General features: G+C 41.1%; 1 protein-coding gene across 2 annotated transcripts in view; it reads right to left on the reverse strand.

Annotated features, from left to right (window-relative positions):
* Positions 1–3,148: 3,148 nt before the first annotated feature.
* DOCK11 (dedicator of cytokinesis 11) overlaps positions 3,149–20,141 on the reverse strand; it is a 79,255-nt gene continuing 62,262 nt past the window's right edge. For both annotated transcript variants that reach the window (XM_058814179.1, XM_058814178.1), the window contains 11 exons: positions 18,953–19,168; positions 18,813–18,870; positions 17,029–17,135; positions 15,923–16,045; positions 14,926–15,039; positions 12,982–13,128; positions 11,956–12,166; positions 11,439–11,632; positions 10,881–10,981; positions 9,601–9,739; positions 3,149–7,124 (listed from right to left, as the gene is read on the reverse strand). In XM_058814179.1, coding sequence (XP_058670162.1) covers positions 7,002–7,124; positions 9,601–9,739; positions 10,881–10,981; positions 11,439–11,632; positions 11,956–12,166; positions 12,982–13,128; positions 14,926–15,039; positions 15,923–16,045; positions 17,029–17,135; positions 18,813–18,870; positions 18,953–19,168 — 1,533 coding nt within the window. In that variant the 3' untranslated portion in view covers positions 3,149–7,001. The remainder of the gene's footprint in view (positions 7,125–9,600; positions 9,740–10,880; positions 10,982–11,438; positions 11,633–11,955; positions 12,167–12,981; positions 13,129–14,925; positions 15,040–15,922; positions 16,046–17,028; positions 17,136–18,812; positions 18,871–18,952; positions 19,169–20,141) is intronic.

The raw sequence follows: 20,141 nt of genomic DNA on the forward strand, positions 1-20,141 counted from the left end.
ACTGGGTTCGCACTTGTTTGTCTGCTACAGCTATTGAACCGTGCCCCAGACGGGTATGGTTCATGTCCTCTACCAGGAAAGCAGCTACGTTAGCACATCCCCGAGCAGTTCTCTTGATGTCGGAGCCTGGCACAATGCCGCTTTTCAAAATCCCTCCTGAAAATTCAGCTAATTTCTACAGTTCTCGTATGTGCTAAAAATGCATATTGTTCTTTTTTTTTTTCAGATCTGCCTTCCACAAACTTCCCCAAACTCCCTCTCCTTCAGCCCTTTCCAAATACAACATAGTCACTTGGAATTTTGCTCTCACATTTTTTTATGGGTGAGATGCAGCAAGTTTTCCAAAATTTTCTCAGAACTGGGAATAAGACATAAGTGCTATTTTGATTAATTTCAGGAGAATAAAATATTTGGGACAAAAATTTCCCTTCAGAACCAGAATTTTATGGTAGCTAGCAAGCATGGTCCTAGTTACCACCCAAATACAGGTATTCTAAAAATAGTATAGATCCAGCAGGGAGGAAACTTGGCTGAGTTTCAAGGCAAACCAAAATTTGTTAGTAAAACTAACTTATTCCTAACCCAACAGAATGTTTCAGTATTTACTCAGCTCTTCAAAGAGTTTTGCAAGAGTGCATCTGCTTTTTAGACACTCATTCTAGAAAAAGGGAAGTGGAGCTTTTTATGATAGGGTGGGGAATATCCTGTGTTAATGCTGGGCTTTTTTTGCTTTTCTGCCTTTTTGTTCCCCTGTGAAATAAGAGGACTTCTAGTTGCTCTTTAAAAGTGCCCAAGGACGTTGCAATTATAAACAGATAAACGTGGTGGAACATTTAAGCTGTGTGATGGAGATTGGATTGTGCAATTAGAGCAAGCACGGGCTATGCCTGCCAGTGAGAACATTTGCAGAGTAGAGCTGATCCAAGCTGATCCTCTCTTGCTTTCATTTTCCTTGCTATTTTCTTTCCTTCCTTCTTTCTGTTTTGTCCACTCCTTCTCCCAGGAGAGCCAATGCCAAGCACACATGCAATCGTTCCCTGCTTTTGGCTGCCTGCCCTTCAGCGTTGTCAGACACTTTTCCCCCTCTCTCTTCCTTCTCCCTGAAAGCTCAGCTCGTTGTTACATTCCCGTCCCGATTCCCGGCAATCACAATTGCTGCCAGAGCCTTTGATCCCTGCCACATACCAGAGACTTCCCATTTCTCAATCTCACTGAGTCCTGTCCTGCAGCTTTCTGTTGCAAATCTCATCCTCACTTATGTTCTTGTGAGTCAATGCACCTGCGCTGTGCTGACTGGAACTCGCACAGACACACCTGAGGAACCTTTCCAATGATCTCTTGAACAAGTACCTGGGGTATGGCTTCAGGTTTGGTATCAACTGATTTACAATCATCTTACTGACCTGCCCTTGGCTGTGTGCTCCTGCCTTTTCCATCCACACAAACAAAGCCAGTGATGGTGGGGACATGCAGTGAGTTTGCAGATGCAAGAAAAGAAAAATCCAATTTTTCCGGTGCATGTTGCCTAAATCAAATTAAGAAATTGTGCCAATGCCTGGTGTGCCTGCACAATTACCAATTCCAGCAAGAGGCAGCAATTATTAGCAGCAGAGTCATGGGGAATTGTCCCTTTTGGGACCAGAAGTTATTCCACATCAATGTTGAGATTCCTCCTTTCCGATTTTGCAGCAGCTTCTGTCAATACTTTAGGTCTCAGCCAAAATAATTACAGGCTCTTCAGAAGACCACTGGAGTCAGTTCAAAAAAGAACTCAAATGCAGCTGGATCTGAGGCACAAAAATCCAAAACTGTGTTGAAAAAAACCCAGTCTGACTCACATGGCTCCTCACATTCTGACCTTTGTTGTGCTCTTTGTTCTGTGCTCTTTGGGGACATCTAGAACTTTGTGATTCACGTTCACAACAGACACTAACTCTGCAAACTCTGAACTGCTGCCCAAGCCCTGCTGGAAAAGAGAAACTTTGTGGAATAAAACCCACCTCCTTTGAAGAGCCCTTTTGGGTGGGCATGGAACCCAGCATGTTTGTGCCAATGTTGTATCTCCCCCTCTGATAAATTCTATCACAAGCCCATGCATCAACTTTTCTACTCACTATTCCCTAAGTATGAAGATCTATTTGATTTACCTACTTATTTGGCAAGGGCCTTATCTGGCCTTTACTCACTAAGGGAGACAGGGCACAAACCTGGTTTTACAGCTGTTTGGCCAAGGCTTGCAAGAGCTCCATACAGAAGCCCCAGAAGATAGAAGTAAAAAAAGCAGTTTTTCCTTTATCCTCTGCTGAGGTAAATAACAATTATACCTGACTTACATTACATAATGTAAGAGCTAGTTCAGCTGCCTGGGCATGTACATTATTGTAACCACCTTGTAGGTTGAGCCAGTTGAAGAAGAGCAATAATAAATACATCCTCAAAGAGCAAAAGTCTGAAATTTGTAACTTCAGAACAGAGCAAAAACACAACCACAAACTTACCAGATTTTTTTTAGGAAAGTAGGGTCATCTGCTGGGATATTTAATTACTTGTGATTCAGATCTTGTTTCTATTGATAAATTTGTGTGTATGACCGTCTCTGTTTTCCCGATGAATCATGTTTGTGGGATTTCCCTGAGCTGGATGTTGTGGTGCTCATGCTCCTTTAGGATTTTTCAGTCAGCATCTTCTATTTATTGCTGAATAGTTTAGTATTCACCATTTCATTTGGGGCACTTCTGTATTTGAAGATTTATTTTGGTAACCTTTTTTAGGGGGTGCATATGTGATAGCTCAGTGCACTAGGGTTTAGTCCCATGAATCTTGCACTGCTATTAGCTTCTGATCACTCACCCTGTTCTGTGAAATGAGGAAAACAAACAAACAAACAAACAAACACACACAAAAAAACCTCTAGGCAAAACATGATTATTGAAACACTTATTTTTCCTGATTTTCTAGTCTTTTATTTTGACCTGGAATAAACTCTGAACTTGACTGCAATGTGACTTTTTTTTCCCTGGGTTCCTGTCAAAATTACTCATTATTCAAGAAAAAGGAAGTAAAAAGAACAGCATAGGATGGCTAGTCTCAGGAAGCTCTGGAGCAGCTCTGTTCAGTACAGCAGTTAAGAACCAAGGCAAACGGGAGGTGTTGTTCTTTCACACACAGAAATTTAAACAGGGCTGGTACAACACTCAAAGGTAAACATGCAGGATAAAAGCACTCCTGTTATGATTATGGAGCACAGGTGTTAGATTTACATGAGAACAGAGTAAATTACATCCAGCTGAAATATTATCCCTGTATCACAACTGGTTTGCCACTGCTTGGCATAAGCCTATTATTTGAAGTACGACAGTCTGGCAGTATAAGAATTAGCTGTACACAGTGCTCCTCAACAGAGTAAGAACCCCCTTTTCAGTTAGAGAACTCATCTCTGTGAATATTAGATCAACATGTGCTACTCTCCTCAAGTGGGTAAATTGGGTAAGATGTAATTTCATTTCTATGAAGTTTTTGAGCCCATAATTTCCACTTAGGTTCTTCTCCAGTTCTTTTGGGCCAAGTTACTCAAATCATAATGGGGAATCCCTGGAATTTGGTATCTTTAAAAAGGGAAAACAAACATATTTTACCTACTTTAAGACAAAGGTATTATGTTTATGTAAAGTCTTATTTGATATCACAATACCACGTTGTGAGAGTTCAAAGGTCTTCTGGAACAAAACCAAACATTACACACTACAGGTATTCTCTCATCCATGATTTTTCATTTGCTGGCCTATCTCATGAGAAGTCCTGATATCAGAAGAAGATTAGAACATCAAATAATACGTAAAAATACATCATTTTCTGAAGTAAGCTCTTCATTCCAGACTTTTTTGTGAGAGGAAATGGAGTTCTGAGGTTATTTTTCTTAAACTGATACTTTCTAATCCTTCTGCAGAGAAAAAAAAGCAGTAGGTCCAAGAGAGAAAATGTTCATACTTTGCCTACTTGGTAAATCTCTAAAAGGAAATTATTGTACATAAAATTCTGGCAGACCCTTTGTTGCTTTGTATGTCCTATTTGTAAACCATCTGGCTCTGACACATCCCATTATCCAAACCAATCCTGATACTTTGAATAGCCAACTCCTCTTAATCCTCACAGACACTGCATCCCATTTCTTTTCCTTTTATGCAAAATTACCAAGGTATCCATTCTGAAGACTTGATGTATTACACAGCAGTTTTACAGCAAAAATAATTAGAGGCACACAAATAAAATATGTAATGTAGGCAAACTGAGGTACAGAAAGAGTGTGTGCCAGGATGTCATTTGAAATATGTTCCACTAATTTTTCAAGACTAAAAAATCCTGCCATCCCTTAGGCAATATAAGAAAATAAAAAATGTTAATGATAATAGACATTTCTATTCTTCTTAAACAGGTAGCAAATATGATGTACCCAATGTGAGTATCAGCTACTTAAAACAGGCACATATACAGTACAATCTCCAGATATATCTGTGAGTTAAGCTCTTTTAGCCATAAATAAGAAAAGATCTGGCAGATTTCCCTAAACTGGGACAATTAAGTAAGAAAAGGATAGATGGAGAAAATGGGATCATCTTCTTGGCATCATTGTCCAAAACCAGCTGTAATAATGGCCACTCCTCATCCTTTCTAGATGGATTGAATACACAAAGGAAAAACAAGCTAGTTTGTTATCAGTCTTCTTATAATCTATCCAAAAAAGAGATTTTTCTGTAGAAAATCCAGAAAAATTATTTAGCAGGACAGAAAGCTAATCCTTAGGGCATATAATTTATGTAATTCATTAAAACCACAAATAAGTGTATCTTCTGAAATGCAGTGACTGTATATATCCTAATTGGACTGATATTAAGCACTTCTTTTTTGGCCCCAGTTACTGTGACAGCTTCCCAGTATACGACAGTGAAATGGCAGAACAACTCCAATATCAACAGCTTCAGAAGTTCAGACAAAACTTCATCTTGGACCATTAAAAGATATCTGAAGATACAAGTAAGATATCCACTGGAATTCCAGTAAAGATAAGGAATAGAAATTGAAAATTCAGCCAACAATATTATCTCAGAACATTAAAAACGTCCAAAAACATGCATAAGGATCTCCCTGCAAATCCAGGAAAAGGAGGTTTTCTGTAGTATCTGAAAGAGCTATAGTGCAAGCAAGAGCTTTTGGATGTCTGCATCTCATACATCTGCTGACTCTAGTCAAGATATTATTTTACTACTGATATTTAGAGGTCAATTAGCTCCAAAGGTATCTTGTATTGGATTGACTAACAATGAACTTCACACCTCTTAGTAAAGTAATTTGGAAAACTCTCACTACATGCTTTTACATATTATTTGTTGAAAGATAACAATGAGGAAGGTGCTAACCATATTTACACACACTAATCTCTCTTCCTCTTACTTAAAGTTTGTGCTTAATTTAGAGCCTGTCTGGCACAAAAGCACATAGAAGCAGAAATGTGGCTGGTTTGTTATAGGCACATCTGTATTTTGCTTGAAACAGCTAATGGGTAAATTCATGGATCACAACATTATTTTCTCAGAATACAAATAATTGTAGGTATTTAGAATCATGCATAATAAACATTTTGAAATGTGGTCCAGTTACTATTTGAAGATCATTTTTGTCACAAAAACGTAGAAGCTTAACATTTTATAGACACTACAGCCAAGCTAAATACCCAGCTGAAGTCCTTTTATTATGACATTTTTTTACATATCCTTAAAACTCCCACCCTTCCCATATGAACTGCTGGAACCATATTTACAATTGATAGGATTTTGAAAAACACGGATGTTAAAAATGTTGCTGGATAAAATAATTACTGAACTGTGTTCTTCTTCCTGAATCTAAAGCGTGATATTAACAAAGAGGCAGAGAATGTATGAAAGCTTTGGGAAGGGGAAGAAGGAATAAAAGAATTCTGGAAAATACATTTTCTCCAACCACCTATCAGACAAAAACAGAGAGCTTACAGAGAACAAATCGGCTTAACAGGAGGGAACATGCATGACTTGTGGTGCTAACAAATCCCTCAATTTTGTATAAGTTATTTTGATGTGCTGCAAGTTTTTAAACCACATCTCTCTGATTATTATAATTTTTCCGAAAGTTATTAAAGCACCTTATAATTTCCAATTCAATTTAAGCTGTTCTCAGAGTTCCTATCTGTGTGAGACCATGAGTGGCAAGCAGGAGAAAACTCTTATCAAATGACACATCTCTCAGGTTTGCTCTCAGTGAGTACAATCCATCCTCTCCTGCAGCTGTGAAAATTTATCCAAAATTGGAATCAGCTACAGTAAGCTCAACTTTCATGGAGATTACTTTAGAAATATCTGCTCTGAGGATGTATGAAAATTATAATTTCTGACTTAGGTTTTATTATTCCAGACTAGGGCAAGTTTACTCTCACTAAGTGCAATAGGGGTATGTGGACCCCAAGTCACTTTTTAAAAGAGAAAGGTCTCTTACCAGTAAATACAATTTCTCCTTCACATCCCCTGTCCAACAAAGCTTTTAGCAGCAAATATGATAAAATGCTAATTTCTATATACTCTACAGTCCTTCTATTTACAAAGTAGTTTTACATTTTATTATATTCCATTGTACAACTTTACACAGTACGTCATTATTTTGATTCATAGTTCAGCAATTCAACATGTATTTAGATAATTGCCTTTCCACATCCTGCTGTTCATTTAGCTTAAAAAAAATAGTAGAAAACAAGCACAGTGGTGCAATGTCCAGGCACTTTCAATGTTGCTCAGCAAAATAAGCAAGCACCCTGTTTGAAAGCATGGCAACTTTTTTTGTGGGGAAAAAAAAAACCTGAAGCAAAACAAATCAAACCCCCTTGCAATTCAATCTTTGCTCATCATGTATGGTTTTAAACATCCTTTGTACAGTTCCAAGAATTCCTGAGGAGGCTCTGTAAGATATGACTGATATGTTTATATGTCAGCAGTGGGTCTGAGCGAGCAGTAACTTCCATCACCAGAGGTTCCACTGATGGCACAGAAGACGTGAAGGGAGTCTTGCATCCACGGTGAATGCATTGTGTCTTCATGATAGATCTAAACAAAGCAAAACAATCACAAATTCAGTACAGGTTTCACTTCATTATGATAATCAAGCTGTTTAAAAGGTATGCAAAAGAGATATCCAACCTTGTCTTCAAAGCTGTTTCACAAAGGCAGCGTAACAAAGAAATGAGAAAGAAGAATAGTTTAGTGATTTCTGTAGCATTAATTTAAACACCATTCTGTGTATTACTGGATCACTTTTAGTTACAACTATGCACTGTGGAAAAGAAACAGTTCTCTGTATAACAATTTTTTATTATGTCTCAGCAGTAACAGAATTCTAATAGGTTTTTTGTGAGCATGGGGAGTACATGCAGCTAAATCCCAAAGACACTCACTCCCTCTGTGTCCACATTTTGTATTCTGCAGCCTGAAGGACACCCTGACAGCACAGGATCCAGCTGGAATGGCAGAGCTGACTGTGCATTTATTTTCACCATGTGGTTCACCAGTCAAGTTAGTTTACTTTGAAATTGCAGTAGTGAAACTGAGATCACTGGCCATCATAAACAGCCTCTGGAAATCCAGCTTTCTGCCAGTCTCTGGAATTTCCTGGACTTGTTCAGCTGCAGTTTATAAATTTTTTGTGTTTACATTGTAGCTTAAAAGATCTGTAAATAGGTCACAGGCTGACCCAGTGATTACCATCTGCTCTTGCATCTCAAACAAAGGGCAATGCCTGTGCTGCTTTAGGACACTGACAATACTTAGAAAAGCATATGCTATTTGCAGCGAGAACCCTAAGTTAATGCACTATACTTTTCACATTTAACTGAGTAATGTTGCAAAATAAGAAAAAAAAACTTATTGCATTAGGATGAATTTGTTAGATATTAGGTCATTTGATGGCAATGAAAAGTTCAAGTCAGCTGTTGTACATCATCATGTTGTGGAACTATAAAGAACAGTGTTCATAAACACAGTATTTTAAGCTGCCTTTTGAGCTATTACAAGAAGAAAGTGAAAAGTATATCCTTCCAAGGGAGACCTTCACTTGGACATTTCAGTCATACTTTGCCCGTTAAGCAAAGACAACACAGCAGGGGATTAATCTATTGAGGTAGCAGGGGGTGTGTTTTAACAATGCTTCTTTGTGCTAAAATAATCTTAGCTATTGTACTTTGACAGTGCAGGACTGAGTGATTTGTTTTTGATTTGACTATTGCAAAATTCAAAAGCCACAAAAGTTTCAGCAGCTGCATGCAAATTAGAAGTCTTGGCACTGGCAAACAGAGTAAGCAGGTGGCAGCTCTTGTGAACAAGCCTCTCTGCAGGTAGTGGCAATGAAAAAACCAATGTGGCAAATGTGCAAAATCAATAGTTTGCCCCCTAAAACAATGGTGGCCACGAGCAGAATAGAAGGGGAATCTAACAAAAGCAACAGAAATGCAGCAGTCACTCTGAATGGATCCACCCTTACATTCCTACAACAAAATTCATCCCCATCATGAGACTGCTGCCCTGAAATGATATTGTACTATTCCATAACAAGACTCTGATTCCCATAAGCATTATTTCATTGTAAATCAACCTCATTTAGAAACAGCAGCCTGGTGCAGTTGTATTATTTTGCCATTTGTAGATTTTTCACTTAAGTGTGAACAACTACTCAACTAACTACTCAACTCATTTTTAGTGAGTTAAGATGTTGCATCTTTAATTCATAGTCACACATAGACTGCATATTGACTAACTGGGAGATCCTGAAAGCATTCTTTTGAAATTTCAAGTTGTATGAACCACAATGCAGTCTGTATTGTTGATTTCATATCCTTGATGCTATAACTCTACAAGCTTTCTTTCGTCATAATGAAGGCAACATTAAAGAGCAGAGGCATGGAAATTACTTCAGAAATATAATTCTCATCTAATTTCACAGCATAACACTAGATAGAAGTACAACTGCTCTTTGAATCTCTCACCTCTCTGATGCTACTATTAAAAAGTATTTTCCTAGAAAGATCCAAGAAAACATAAAATCATAGATCAGATAAACTAGCATGAATTTTAACAGCGCATAGAAATGGCATGTTGGCATTAGGCCAAAATTGTAAGAAAACATATATAAGGAAATATAAAATTTAAAAAAACCCATAAGCTGGCTATAACCGAGGAAATGGAAATTCTGCCAGAGAACTTTGACCTATGACCTCCTTATAATTTTCAAATACAATGCAGAACATGGCACAGGATTTCTGATGGCCATGGCAGGCAGTGGTGTGTCCTGAAGACTCCACCCTGCAGCACTCTGAATACCAACATCAGGCTGAGATGTCCAGTCAACAGCAAGCAGTTTTAGGAACCCACCAACTCTACAGCCTAATTTCACATTCGCTTACTCGCCCGTTCATATTTAGCTACAGAACACAAGGAGTGATCACATTTTCAGTTCCCAGCCAGTTCTCAGCTTAGTCAGTTTTCCAGCACAGAGAGCCACCTCTGTGGGCTCCCCATGTGCAGTACATGCCTGTTCATGGATGATGTCAGAAAGCTCTTTCACCATATCCTGGAAGTTTGACTTTAACCCCTCGTGGTACTCCACTTGATCCTCCTTAATGAGACGCTCGTTGAGCTCCAGAGCAATTCCACAGGCTTGGATAAACTTCCTGGGGAGGAAAGGAAAGAACTTTACAACAACCCAGTCTTCTACCAAAGCAAGCAACTGAACAGACAGGCAAACCTCAGTATTTCCCACCCCCTCTTCTGCTGTGTTTGGGGCAAGACATATTCCAGGGGTATCCCTGGCCCAGGGAATCAGGGAATGAAGAGGGACTGCAACACAGGCATTGGGCTTTTTGCTGGAGCTCCTGTGAGCCTGGATCCCCAGGAGGTGGGACAGCCAGTCCTGCAGGGCTGGGTGTGCGTGACACAGCAGGGCTGTCAGAGGTCAGGCACCCTCCAGAAGGAAATTCACACCATGGGGAACTGTAATGCTCTTTCTGAGATCTGTTATTGTTCCTTTGCTTCATTTAACACACATATTTTCCTTTTTTATAAAGCTCAATAAAGATACATTCACAATTGAAATGGAGACAGTGTTTGCACTGCAAGGCTGGAAAGTAAAACCATGCATGGCATGTTCTCAGGGATTGCTCCCTGACTGCCAGGTCACTCAGTACACGGAAGGAGAATGGGATTGGCCCAAATGCTGCTTTCTTCATACAATGAGAATGGAGAAATGGGTGAAATGGGAGCCACCAGCACAGAAGGGGCTGGTGGATAGCTGGTTGCACCTGAGAGGTCCGGAAATTGGAAAAACACCTGCGCAAGTCATACAGTTTCAAAAATTAGCAACAGAAACAAGATCAGTGCTCTTCCATAAACTGAGAAAGGATTTTCTTTAAAGTATTTTAAGTTCATCATTAGCTAGCAAAAAATCCCCTTGGAAAAACTGGCAAACAATACAAAATATCAAAGACCCTTGAGCCCCTGGACTGTCAGATCTTTGGTTTTCAAACATACTTTATGTGATAATCTCAAAAACTCACAGAAACTGTTGAAGCAAGTGTTCAGGCAAATCTCCTCATGGAGAGCCCAGCCCTGGACTTGGGAACATATATCTTGATATATATAATTTCATTGGCTTTTTTCAAATGTGTGAGCACCCACAACCCCACGAGACTTGGATCTTTATAAGACATATTTAAGTATACAGCATCTGCTGAGTTTGGAGACAGACAAAAACATAATCAGAGCAGGTACCATCTTCCAGCCAGCTGCTGGTTTTTATTACATTAGAAATCCTACCTGAACATTTCTTTTAACTCATTCACCTTCTTAGCAGGATATTTACTGGACTGGCTGTCACTTAGGAAAGCTCTGGCATAGGCCAAAGGACCAGCATTAACCTAGAATGAAAGAAGAAATCATTTATGCTAGAATTCCTGCTGAGATAAAAAGAGATATTAAGATTGTCTCCTCATATTTTCCTCTTATTTCTGTGTGGAAAAGCAGCGTGGTCTGAGTCCTAAGGTCACTCATCCAGCTTGAGAAGGCAGACTCACAAAAAGCTCTTTGTGCCTGATCCTTACAGTATAACCTTGAGTATGTTTCAGCAGTTACTTATGGCTAATTAATGTGCAATTACACTTGGACTTGACACTGTAAACAGCACTGGAGGAAATGTTTATTCCCATGAGCCAGCTGTGTGTGTAGCACTGAAGGTGACAGGGAGGCTGTGCTGGAGCAGGGCAGCCCTGAAGCCTGGGTAGTTAATGATTTCTGGAAAGTAAATGTGCTGTGACCATGCCTCACCCCGAGCTGTGCATGTAAATGCAATTGTGAGCAGACATCAAACAGACTGACCTGCACAGAGACACAGCCCTGCAGTTTGAGCTGCAGCTGGATCATGTCAACATCACCAGCAGAGCTGCAGAGTTGCTGCAGCTCTGCTGTCTTGTCCTTTATTTCATCAGTAGCGACATCAATTGGCTTTAAATTAACTTGATGTTCATAATTGACTGGAATTCTCTTCTTAACATATGGAAAGGAGTTCAAAGCTAGCAGAAACAGCAAAAGAAATGTATAGATTGAGAAGTCATGCAGCACTTAGGAGTACTCTTCATAGAACATATACAGGCAGATTCTTGCCCCTGGGGATGTGAAATCCCAAACAAAGCTATAATTTACCAGGATGGTTTTTTAATCTGTAAAAATGTGCACATAAAAAACACAAGGTAAATTCCCCCTCCCAACCAGAATATTGTCTCATAATTCTGATTGAGCTGAGAGAATTTGTCACACTTCTTGAATATTTTCATGAGCTCGAAAAGGTCTCCTAATAGTTACTGATATTGTTTCATGTTCAGGCATTTGTACTTACTAGTTAGAATGGTCCTTTTTTTGCATTGCTCTTCCACACTGCCATGCTTTTTTCCAGATAAAGTGTAAGGAGTTTCAAACACAAATCTATTGATATTATGATTTCTTTCAAATTCAGTTTTTCTTTCAGACATTTCTTTGTCTTCAAAGTAGGGCTTCACATAAGTCACTTGAATATGGGCATACTTGGGATCAAGGTCTTTAATGTTGACCTATGAAATAAGAGGGTTACTCACAGGGGGAGCAAAGGTTAAGAAGTTATAATTGACTAATCTATTCACTGGGATTTGATTTAAAATAAATGCCCGCTGATCTGCCCTCACTGCAGGAAGGCCAATGACATGCCAAATGCTCCTTTTGCCTTCAGCTGGTATGTCTAGACCATGCACCAGCAGATAAGACAAGGAGGTGTGGCACAAGAAATACATGACATGGTGCCAAACAAGCTGTTCCTGCAGCAGGCAGCCACGTCCCCTGATCCATCAAGGCAGCACAGTTCTGAGCCATTCAGTCCTTTTAATGTGGCCACAAAGTGTCCAGACCATGAGCCAGTGCTCATGCAGTGCTGGGCCAGCCAAACCTGCAGGCCTGCACTAAACCAGCTTTGGGATCACCAGCACTGCCCAGATAAATCCCACTGCAGCCCAAGGGTGTGCACAGCTCTTGCAGGGAGCATAAATAAGTATTCCATAGAAGGCTGCAAGGCCCCAAGAGGTTTTCTTTCAGACTTGCAGCATCAAAGCAACAAGAAGTAACTCTGCTTCCAGTGACTGATGTTCTGTGCTGGCTTCTAATGCCTTCAGCAAGGCAGTGCAGTGGGGATTGCAATTTCCAGTCAGAATTCACACCTGGGAGCCACAGCAGCACCAGCACTGGTCAAGCTGTGCAACATTTCCACACCGAGGAGCAGGAGGATGCCAGGGGCAATAGGGTAAGAGGGTGGAGGAGAGGGCTCATTCTCCCCCTCCCACTGGCAGAAGGAAGGGATGCTCTGCCATCCTCCGGCACCTCCACAGTTTAACTCTACCTTATTAGAATCCTGGATAATCTTTACAGTCTCTGACCCAAATTTTTCTCCATAAAGTTTAAGAAGTCTGAAGGAGATCTCTGAGAGGCCTGTCAGTTTGGGCTCCTTATAGACGTATTCCTTCCCATCTTCTTCCTCAAAGAATGTCTGGCATTAACCACAAAAAAAAAAAAAAACCAACAAAAAAACCAGTGAGGAATAGCTGTCTTTCTTAATTTAGAAAACTTTTATGTTGGATTTGATGTTTGTAAAGCAAGCTTCTACTAACATTTCAGAAAGCCAAAAAGTTTTGGAAGACTATGGCTCATAAAGTCTCACTGAACTTTGCCTGTTTAATAGCTTCCTTCAAAAATGATCTAAAAAAATAAAATTCTTCAACCAACACAAACACAATGCATCACTACTTGAGTAGAACCAGTGAGAAATCTAAACTATGTGGAAGATGGTTTGGCCTGCATTTGACCTTTTGGAAGGTTAGAAAGAGATAGGCAGGAGAAAAAAACCACAAAAACAAGGTACAGAGAAGGAGCAGAGAGATACGTGAGATGAGGAAGCCCTGACAGCAGAGCCACAGGAACAGTCAAAAATTCAAGAATTTGTGTAAGCTGCAAGAGAGTTTAAGCAATAAAAAAAAGAAATGGGTTTCCTGTGCTTTAATTCCTCTTGTATGCAGGGAAGTGGGATTTGGTGTGTTTACTGTAAATGGAGACCAAAACACATCAAAGGCTGTGTTTGCATCACCAGTCTTACCCATAATGGAAACAGCATGGGAACTTCATGCTTTGGTGAACTGCTCCAGCTAGAACTCGTGACACAGCGTTAAGCTATCTGTGTGTAGCTGGAATATAAAGCCAGAAAAGCTTCAAAGTGCAAAACTGGATCAAGTACTGGTTGTTGGGATGCTACACAGCTCAATTTTAAGGGCTGATCCAGTTATTTCCAACTTCCAGAAAAATAAGCCAGCAGTTGTTTCCTTTTATCTGTTGCTAACCTTATTTACTTTTTACATATCCAAAGTTACAGGGAAGATGAGGGTAAATATAGAATGCATGTCTGCTGCAGCAAAAGTCACTGCTGTGGTATGTTGTGACAGTGACATTCAAAGGTACAAACCCATGAGGGTTTCAGGGGTATTCATCATCTCCTCGAAAAGAAGGAATAAGGAAAGGCAAGGCCAATAAAATGTATATGGCGTTTTCTAAAGAGGGGTCCTGCAGCTCCCCTTGGTTGAGTCCTCAAGCAGAAGCAGGTTGTTCAGAGACAGAAAGGACATGAGGGTATCACACTTTATTAACTGCCATAGGTGGAGAAAAAAAATAAAACCACAACTGCTTCTAAGCTCAGAAGACTTCAGTGAGCTGTGATAAGATCATGCCACTTCCTGGGACTCTGAGCCCCAGATCTTACTCAGTTTTTCAGCTACCTCAGGTAACACTAGCACTACCTATCTCTACATGTGTGTAATCAACATTGACAGATATTTTGCCTCCAGCTTCTCTCATAACCTTTTACTCTGCTAGTACCCAGAAGGAAGCAGCATTTTTTTGTAGAAAAAAAAAAGTCTGTTACTACTACTGTTTATATACTATGGTTATAGTTATATACTGTTACTATTTATAGACTATCCACACTAGATTGTGTCTATGTAACTACAATAACTATAATTACAAAAAATCCTCAGCATTTTCTGAGCCCACTAAGGCATTTCCTAACTGCTGAGTTGTTTTAAGAAAAGCCTACAGGCAGAATCATAAACTTTATAATAAATCAAGTGCTCCTAGAAACAGATACAAACCCTCATCCCCAGTGTGCAATACCAAAACACTCATGTAGACACTGGTGGCTGCACCAGAGGAGCTTTTCAACTCCAGGTCTGACAGAGCAGCAGCTCTTGGGCCGGGATGCCTGGTGAGGGGCAGCTGGCAAGCCAGTGTGTATACTCACTTGTCCATAAAAGGCCACTCTGAAAAAGGTTCCAAGGAGCCTCTTCCTTGAGTGCATTACTTCCAATATCTTAGCATAGGCTCCGTGGAGTGTTCTGTACAGCTGGGTGAGTTTCTGGAAATCAGATTTTAACATTATGAGGAAAGCAGGATTTTCCAAGCAGCACATTCTAGCTAACACCAGAAGCTTCAGAGATACCTGAACACAATCCTCTGGAGGACTGAAACCTTAACTTCTAAAGAGGTTGAACTCATGCAGTCTTGTTTGAAAAACTTGGTTTTAAGTAGATGCTTCAGGTTCTGTAAGGTACCACAGATTGCAGGAACAGCACTGCCCCTGGAGAGAAGGCTCAGTGCACTGGGTGTCTCAGGGTGTTTCCTGACTGAGCTTTCACACACAGAGTAGCTGGCAATATTTTACCCAGGAAGTCTTTTTTTGATTAAAAACAGCTTTAGCAATGAAAAAATAGGTCGAGGTAAGGCTTTCCCCCCTCCTCCCAGGTTCAGTTTTATGGCTGGATGGGAGGGGAAGAGGTCATACAGAGGGAGGGAAAGAGGACCAGCACTAAGCTGAAGCACAGGTCACAGCACATGGGAAAAGGAGCAAGGCTGGGAACAGCCTCCCTCCTTCCTCTCCACTTGCCACTGAAGTACCCAAGATCTTGTCCTTTCATTCTGGTTTTAACCCTTAAAAACCTCAGGTCTCAAAAAGAATAGAGCTTCAATGAGCATATGGAATGACAAAAGGGTTTTTTTTACAGGAAGGAAGGTGGCAATTATTCACTAAATAGTCATGAGTCACCCATTAGCTCTGATAAATACCTTTCAGATCACTGCTTTCAGTAATTTCTTTAATAACCACCAATGAGGAACAGTGTGTGCTTTACTGACACTAATTCAGTAACTCATAACTTCAAAAATAAAAAAGTCCCCTGTTTTTTATTTCTCAGCAGTCTAGAAAATTACCTGCTCTATGCAAACGAGTTGAAAATACCCACCTCGAATTCACGCCGCTTTTCATAAATGGGAATGATCAGTTTGGAAACCTCAGAAATTGTTTCATAACGCTCTGCCTTCCACAGGCCATCTATGCACTGCTCCAGCAGCTCCACCAGGACCTCCTGTGACAGCCGCCAAATGGGTGGTGTTACTAACACTCCAGATTAGAAAATAAAACCATTTTAACTTCGGACACTTCTATCAGATCCCAGAATAAGTAATTGCAGTTACATAAGTTTAAACACTGTGTATTCTCGGCCTTTCTAAAGGCATTCTAAATTTTGGGGAGGGGTAAGGGGAAGAAGAAGAAAAAGGACAAGTTATTTTTTATAAGTTCATTAATTCTTCATAAGCCATTAGCATAATAGCCAGCAAGTATGTTTAGTTACTCTCCTGGGAAACTGCAAAAACTGTGGGAGAGTATGAACTGGACAGCACTGGAGATCAGAGGTGTGTGACTAAGAAACACACCCACCCAAGGAACAAGTATTGGCTGTGATGCCAAGGATCCTCAAGCCTTGATGAAAGGGCAGCTGGGCTGCAGGGCCACCTTGCTCAGCCACATGGCCAAAGCAAGGCAGCTGCACAGGGATGGTGCAGAAGTTCTTGTGAGGCTTCATGACTCATGGGAGGAGCTACCCACTTCCCCAAGGCCTTGCCAGGGTTTCTGGATTGTTCTGCTATCATGGTGTGCTGCAGAACAGCCCTAACTCCAGGGGCACCCTAAGATGACCTCTCCCTTGCAGAGCTTGACTTTGTATTGCCCCTTCTTGGAAACACCACACCTGGCTGTGCTGCCCTGAGCTGGCAACATCAGCGTTTGCATAACACAGCAGGCAGAGGTTGGGGTGCTGCTTTTTCAGCCTCAGTGCTAGAAAAGCCCTTCACAGAACCAAGAACTTACATCAGTTTTACCTGTCTGAATCACATGCAGAAAATTCTCCAGAGCAGATTTCCCTTGGGAAATTGGAGTGGAACAGTCTTGTTTACACATAGCAGTGCACAACTGCAATTTGTTAGAGCTCATATGAATGAAGTCTAAAACTAAATCCTAACCAGATATCAAATATCCTCCCATCCTCCTATCTACAGCACAGGACCTCACCTCACTGTAATGTACATCCATCATGCCACCATCTTCTTTCATTGCACCTTCTTCATCAATGTTGGGAGTGATCTTCCTGAAGGCAGCACATCCACTGGGAAACAGTTCTGCAGCAGACAAAAGCAAATGGATTAGTGGAATTATCTCAAATGTGTCATGCTGCTGTACTTTGACCTGAGCTGGCAAATCAATACCACTCAACAACACTCTCACTACCCCACTCAGCCCTGGTGGGATGAGGAGGAAAATCAGGGAAAAGAAGTAAAACCCATGGGTTGAGATAAGAACAGTTTAATAATTGAAACAAAGTAAACTAAGGAAATAATAATAACAGAGACATATAAACCTCGAGAAAATCAAGTGATGCACAACACAGTTGCTCATCACCTACTGACCAATGCCAAAACCATTCCCACACTGGCCTCCTTTCCAAGTAACTCCCCCTGCAAATGCATTGGGCACGACATTCAGAGATGTGAAATATCCCTTTGGCCAGCTCAGGTCAGATGCCCCAGCTATTCTCCTCCCCAGGTTTTTGTGCAGCTCCTCACTGGCACAGCACGAGACACTGAAGAAGTCCCTGGCTTGGAGTAAATGCTACTGAGAAACAACCAAAGCAGCCATGTGCTGTCAACATTACTCTCACACTGAACCCAAAACAGAGCACCAGCTACCAAGCAAGAAAAGTAACTCTATTCCTACCCAGCTATTGCTGGAGAGCTGGGGGGTAAGCACACAGAGCTGTACACTCCTAGCAAGGAAGCACAGTAAGGTACACCAAAGCTTTGGGTAGTTCAGCCTTTACTGAATCATTCCAGCCTCTGTATATGCAAAGAGTGCCAGTAACAGAAATAACTCAATGTTCAAACCTAATTTAATATTATTTTGGACTTGTTCCTCTTCCCTTTTAGGAGTTCTCCTTTACCACTACTTGTGGTAAGCAGCCTTTGTGTACAAATAAAACATTGCAAACTTTCAGTACCCCGCTCTCTGCAGCCATGTGAAACGTGCATATATATTACAAGAACAAGTCCTGATTTTTCCCACTCTGCCAAGACAAAGTACAGAATCTGGAGGGACTCCAATCCCCCTGAGCAGGGCACTGAAGGACTTTCCAGCCAAGGCAATCAGCTTTCATGCAGCCTTAGCTTTCTGAAATGTTAAGGGTCCACTTCAACAATTACTCCCTTAAATGGAAATGAGAAATGGGGTCAATATATCAACTGCAGAACAGGTATTTAAAAGAAAACCTGCAATGTGGTGTAACTTGAGAACACACAGCTCTGTCCTTCCTTCCTGTTTTGCACTAAGCCACAAAACTCTCCTTTTTTTCTGATTGTTCTTTACATATGTGTATGGTTAGGCTACAGTCTCATTTCTTGACTGAATTTTGACTGTTTTATTCTACAGTTTTCTGTACTGCCTATAGTAATAATTCTGATGATCATATTGAGTCAGTTTTTAACATGGCCTTCCCCAGTGAGTGCATTTCCTAATGTAAAATACAAGTGAACATTTAAACCAAGACATGATGTGTCAGCTCTTATTTCACTTAGCACCACGCTAGCGTGGCTGTCTAAGTGAACAGGTATGAACAACTGTCATTTCTTAGAAACTACTCATCATCTTCTAGCTTTATACAATGCAATGATTTCTTTTTCCTTTTCAGCTTGTTTATAAAATAACAATTTACCAAATTGAGAGAGCCTTTTCTTTAAAAAGATTCTGACACCCCCAAACCCCACCATCATCCTCCTCGTGTCTCCCAAGCAGCAGACACTTACTCTTCCTGTGCAGGAACTCTGCAACGAGGGCTGCTACGTGAACATAGCACATGGCTGCCTGCAAAGCACAAAGGGACATTATCAAAATGCCATCTGTACATGTGTCCTGCTGTGCACCAGTTTTGAGTTGCACAAATTACCTCTGAGAAGTCCCCGTTCTTCACGTGTATCTTGGCCATGCTGTCCAGCCACGTCTTCCGGAGCTCGGGGGTGCTTGCGTAAGACTTGGCCAAGCTGTACTGGAGATCCACCAACATTTCTGGGTCCTTCTCGTGTTCCTTCATCTGAGCAGTGGCCATGAGCACTGTGCGGATTCTCTTCGTCAAATCTTTCACTTCGGAAGGAAAAGCTGTTGCCTGAGACGAAACAAACTGAATTAGAAGCTGATACAGAAAATACAGTTTGCCAAAAATTACCCTTTCAGCCAACTTCACTTATCTGAGAACACTGAGAACACAGCAGATAAGGCTAATTAACTCTTCTTACTGAACTCACACTGCACACAGAGTGCAGCGTTCCAGCTGCATTCAGAGGCACTTCAGTCATGCCATGCACAGGGCCAATCTCTCCAGGCTGTGCCCAGGGTGCCAGGCTGGCTGTTCCTGTGCTGCAGTGAGGCTGCCACTCTGACATCCTGAGGAGCTGCTCTGAGAGCAACACACAAGTGCTCCATGCATGCAAAGATCTCTGGATGAGACCACGAACCACGGCTGCAGTATTTTTTCATGTCATTCAACATCTGGCTTGTTAGGCTCTGATGTGGTCTGTCTTCAATTCCTAAAGCACTGAAGGCATTTGTAGAGCTTCCCACCACAAGAATGTAGTAGAGAAGCATGTGCTCTGATCTGATCCCCTGCTCAGAACTAGGCCAACATTGAGTTAGACCAAGGCTTGTCCAGCCAAGTTTTGTAATCTCCTAAAACAGAAAATCCACCTCCTTTCTAGGCCCTGCCCCAGGGCTGCACAGTGCTCTTGGGAAATAACTTTTTCTTAAGCAAAACTGGAATTGCCCTTGCTGCAACTTGCATACACTGCCTCTTGTCCTGCACTCCACACCTCTGAAAAGAGTCTAAATATGCCTCTATAAACTGTCTGCTGTGGAAAGAAGCAGGTAGGCTCCCCCTCAGCTCTCTCCCCTCCATGATGAGCCTGATTTATGCTCCCTCTCCTCAGATTCCTGCAGCCCAGCTGCTGCTGTGGCTGTGCATGGCATTCTCTCCAGTGTGTTGAAACCTCTCCTGTACTCTTGCACTTACACAAACACAAAAACTTGATATCATGATCATTTCATGATGTAAATTACAAGTATGGCTCAGTAAAATCTTTACC

The sequence above is a fragment of the Ammospiza caudacuta genome, chromosome 14 (genome assembly GCF_027887145.1).
Source record: "Ammospiza caudacuta isolate bAmmCau1 chromosome 14, bAmmCau1.pri, whole genome shotgun sequence".
Lineage (NCBI taxonomy): Eukaryota > Metazoa > Chordata > Aves > Passeriformes > Passerellidae > Ammospiza > Ammospiza caudacuta.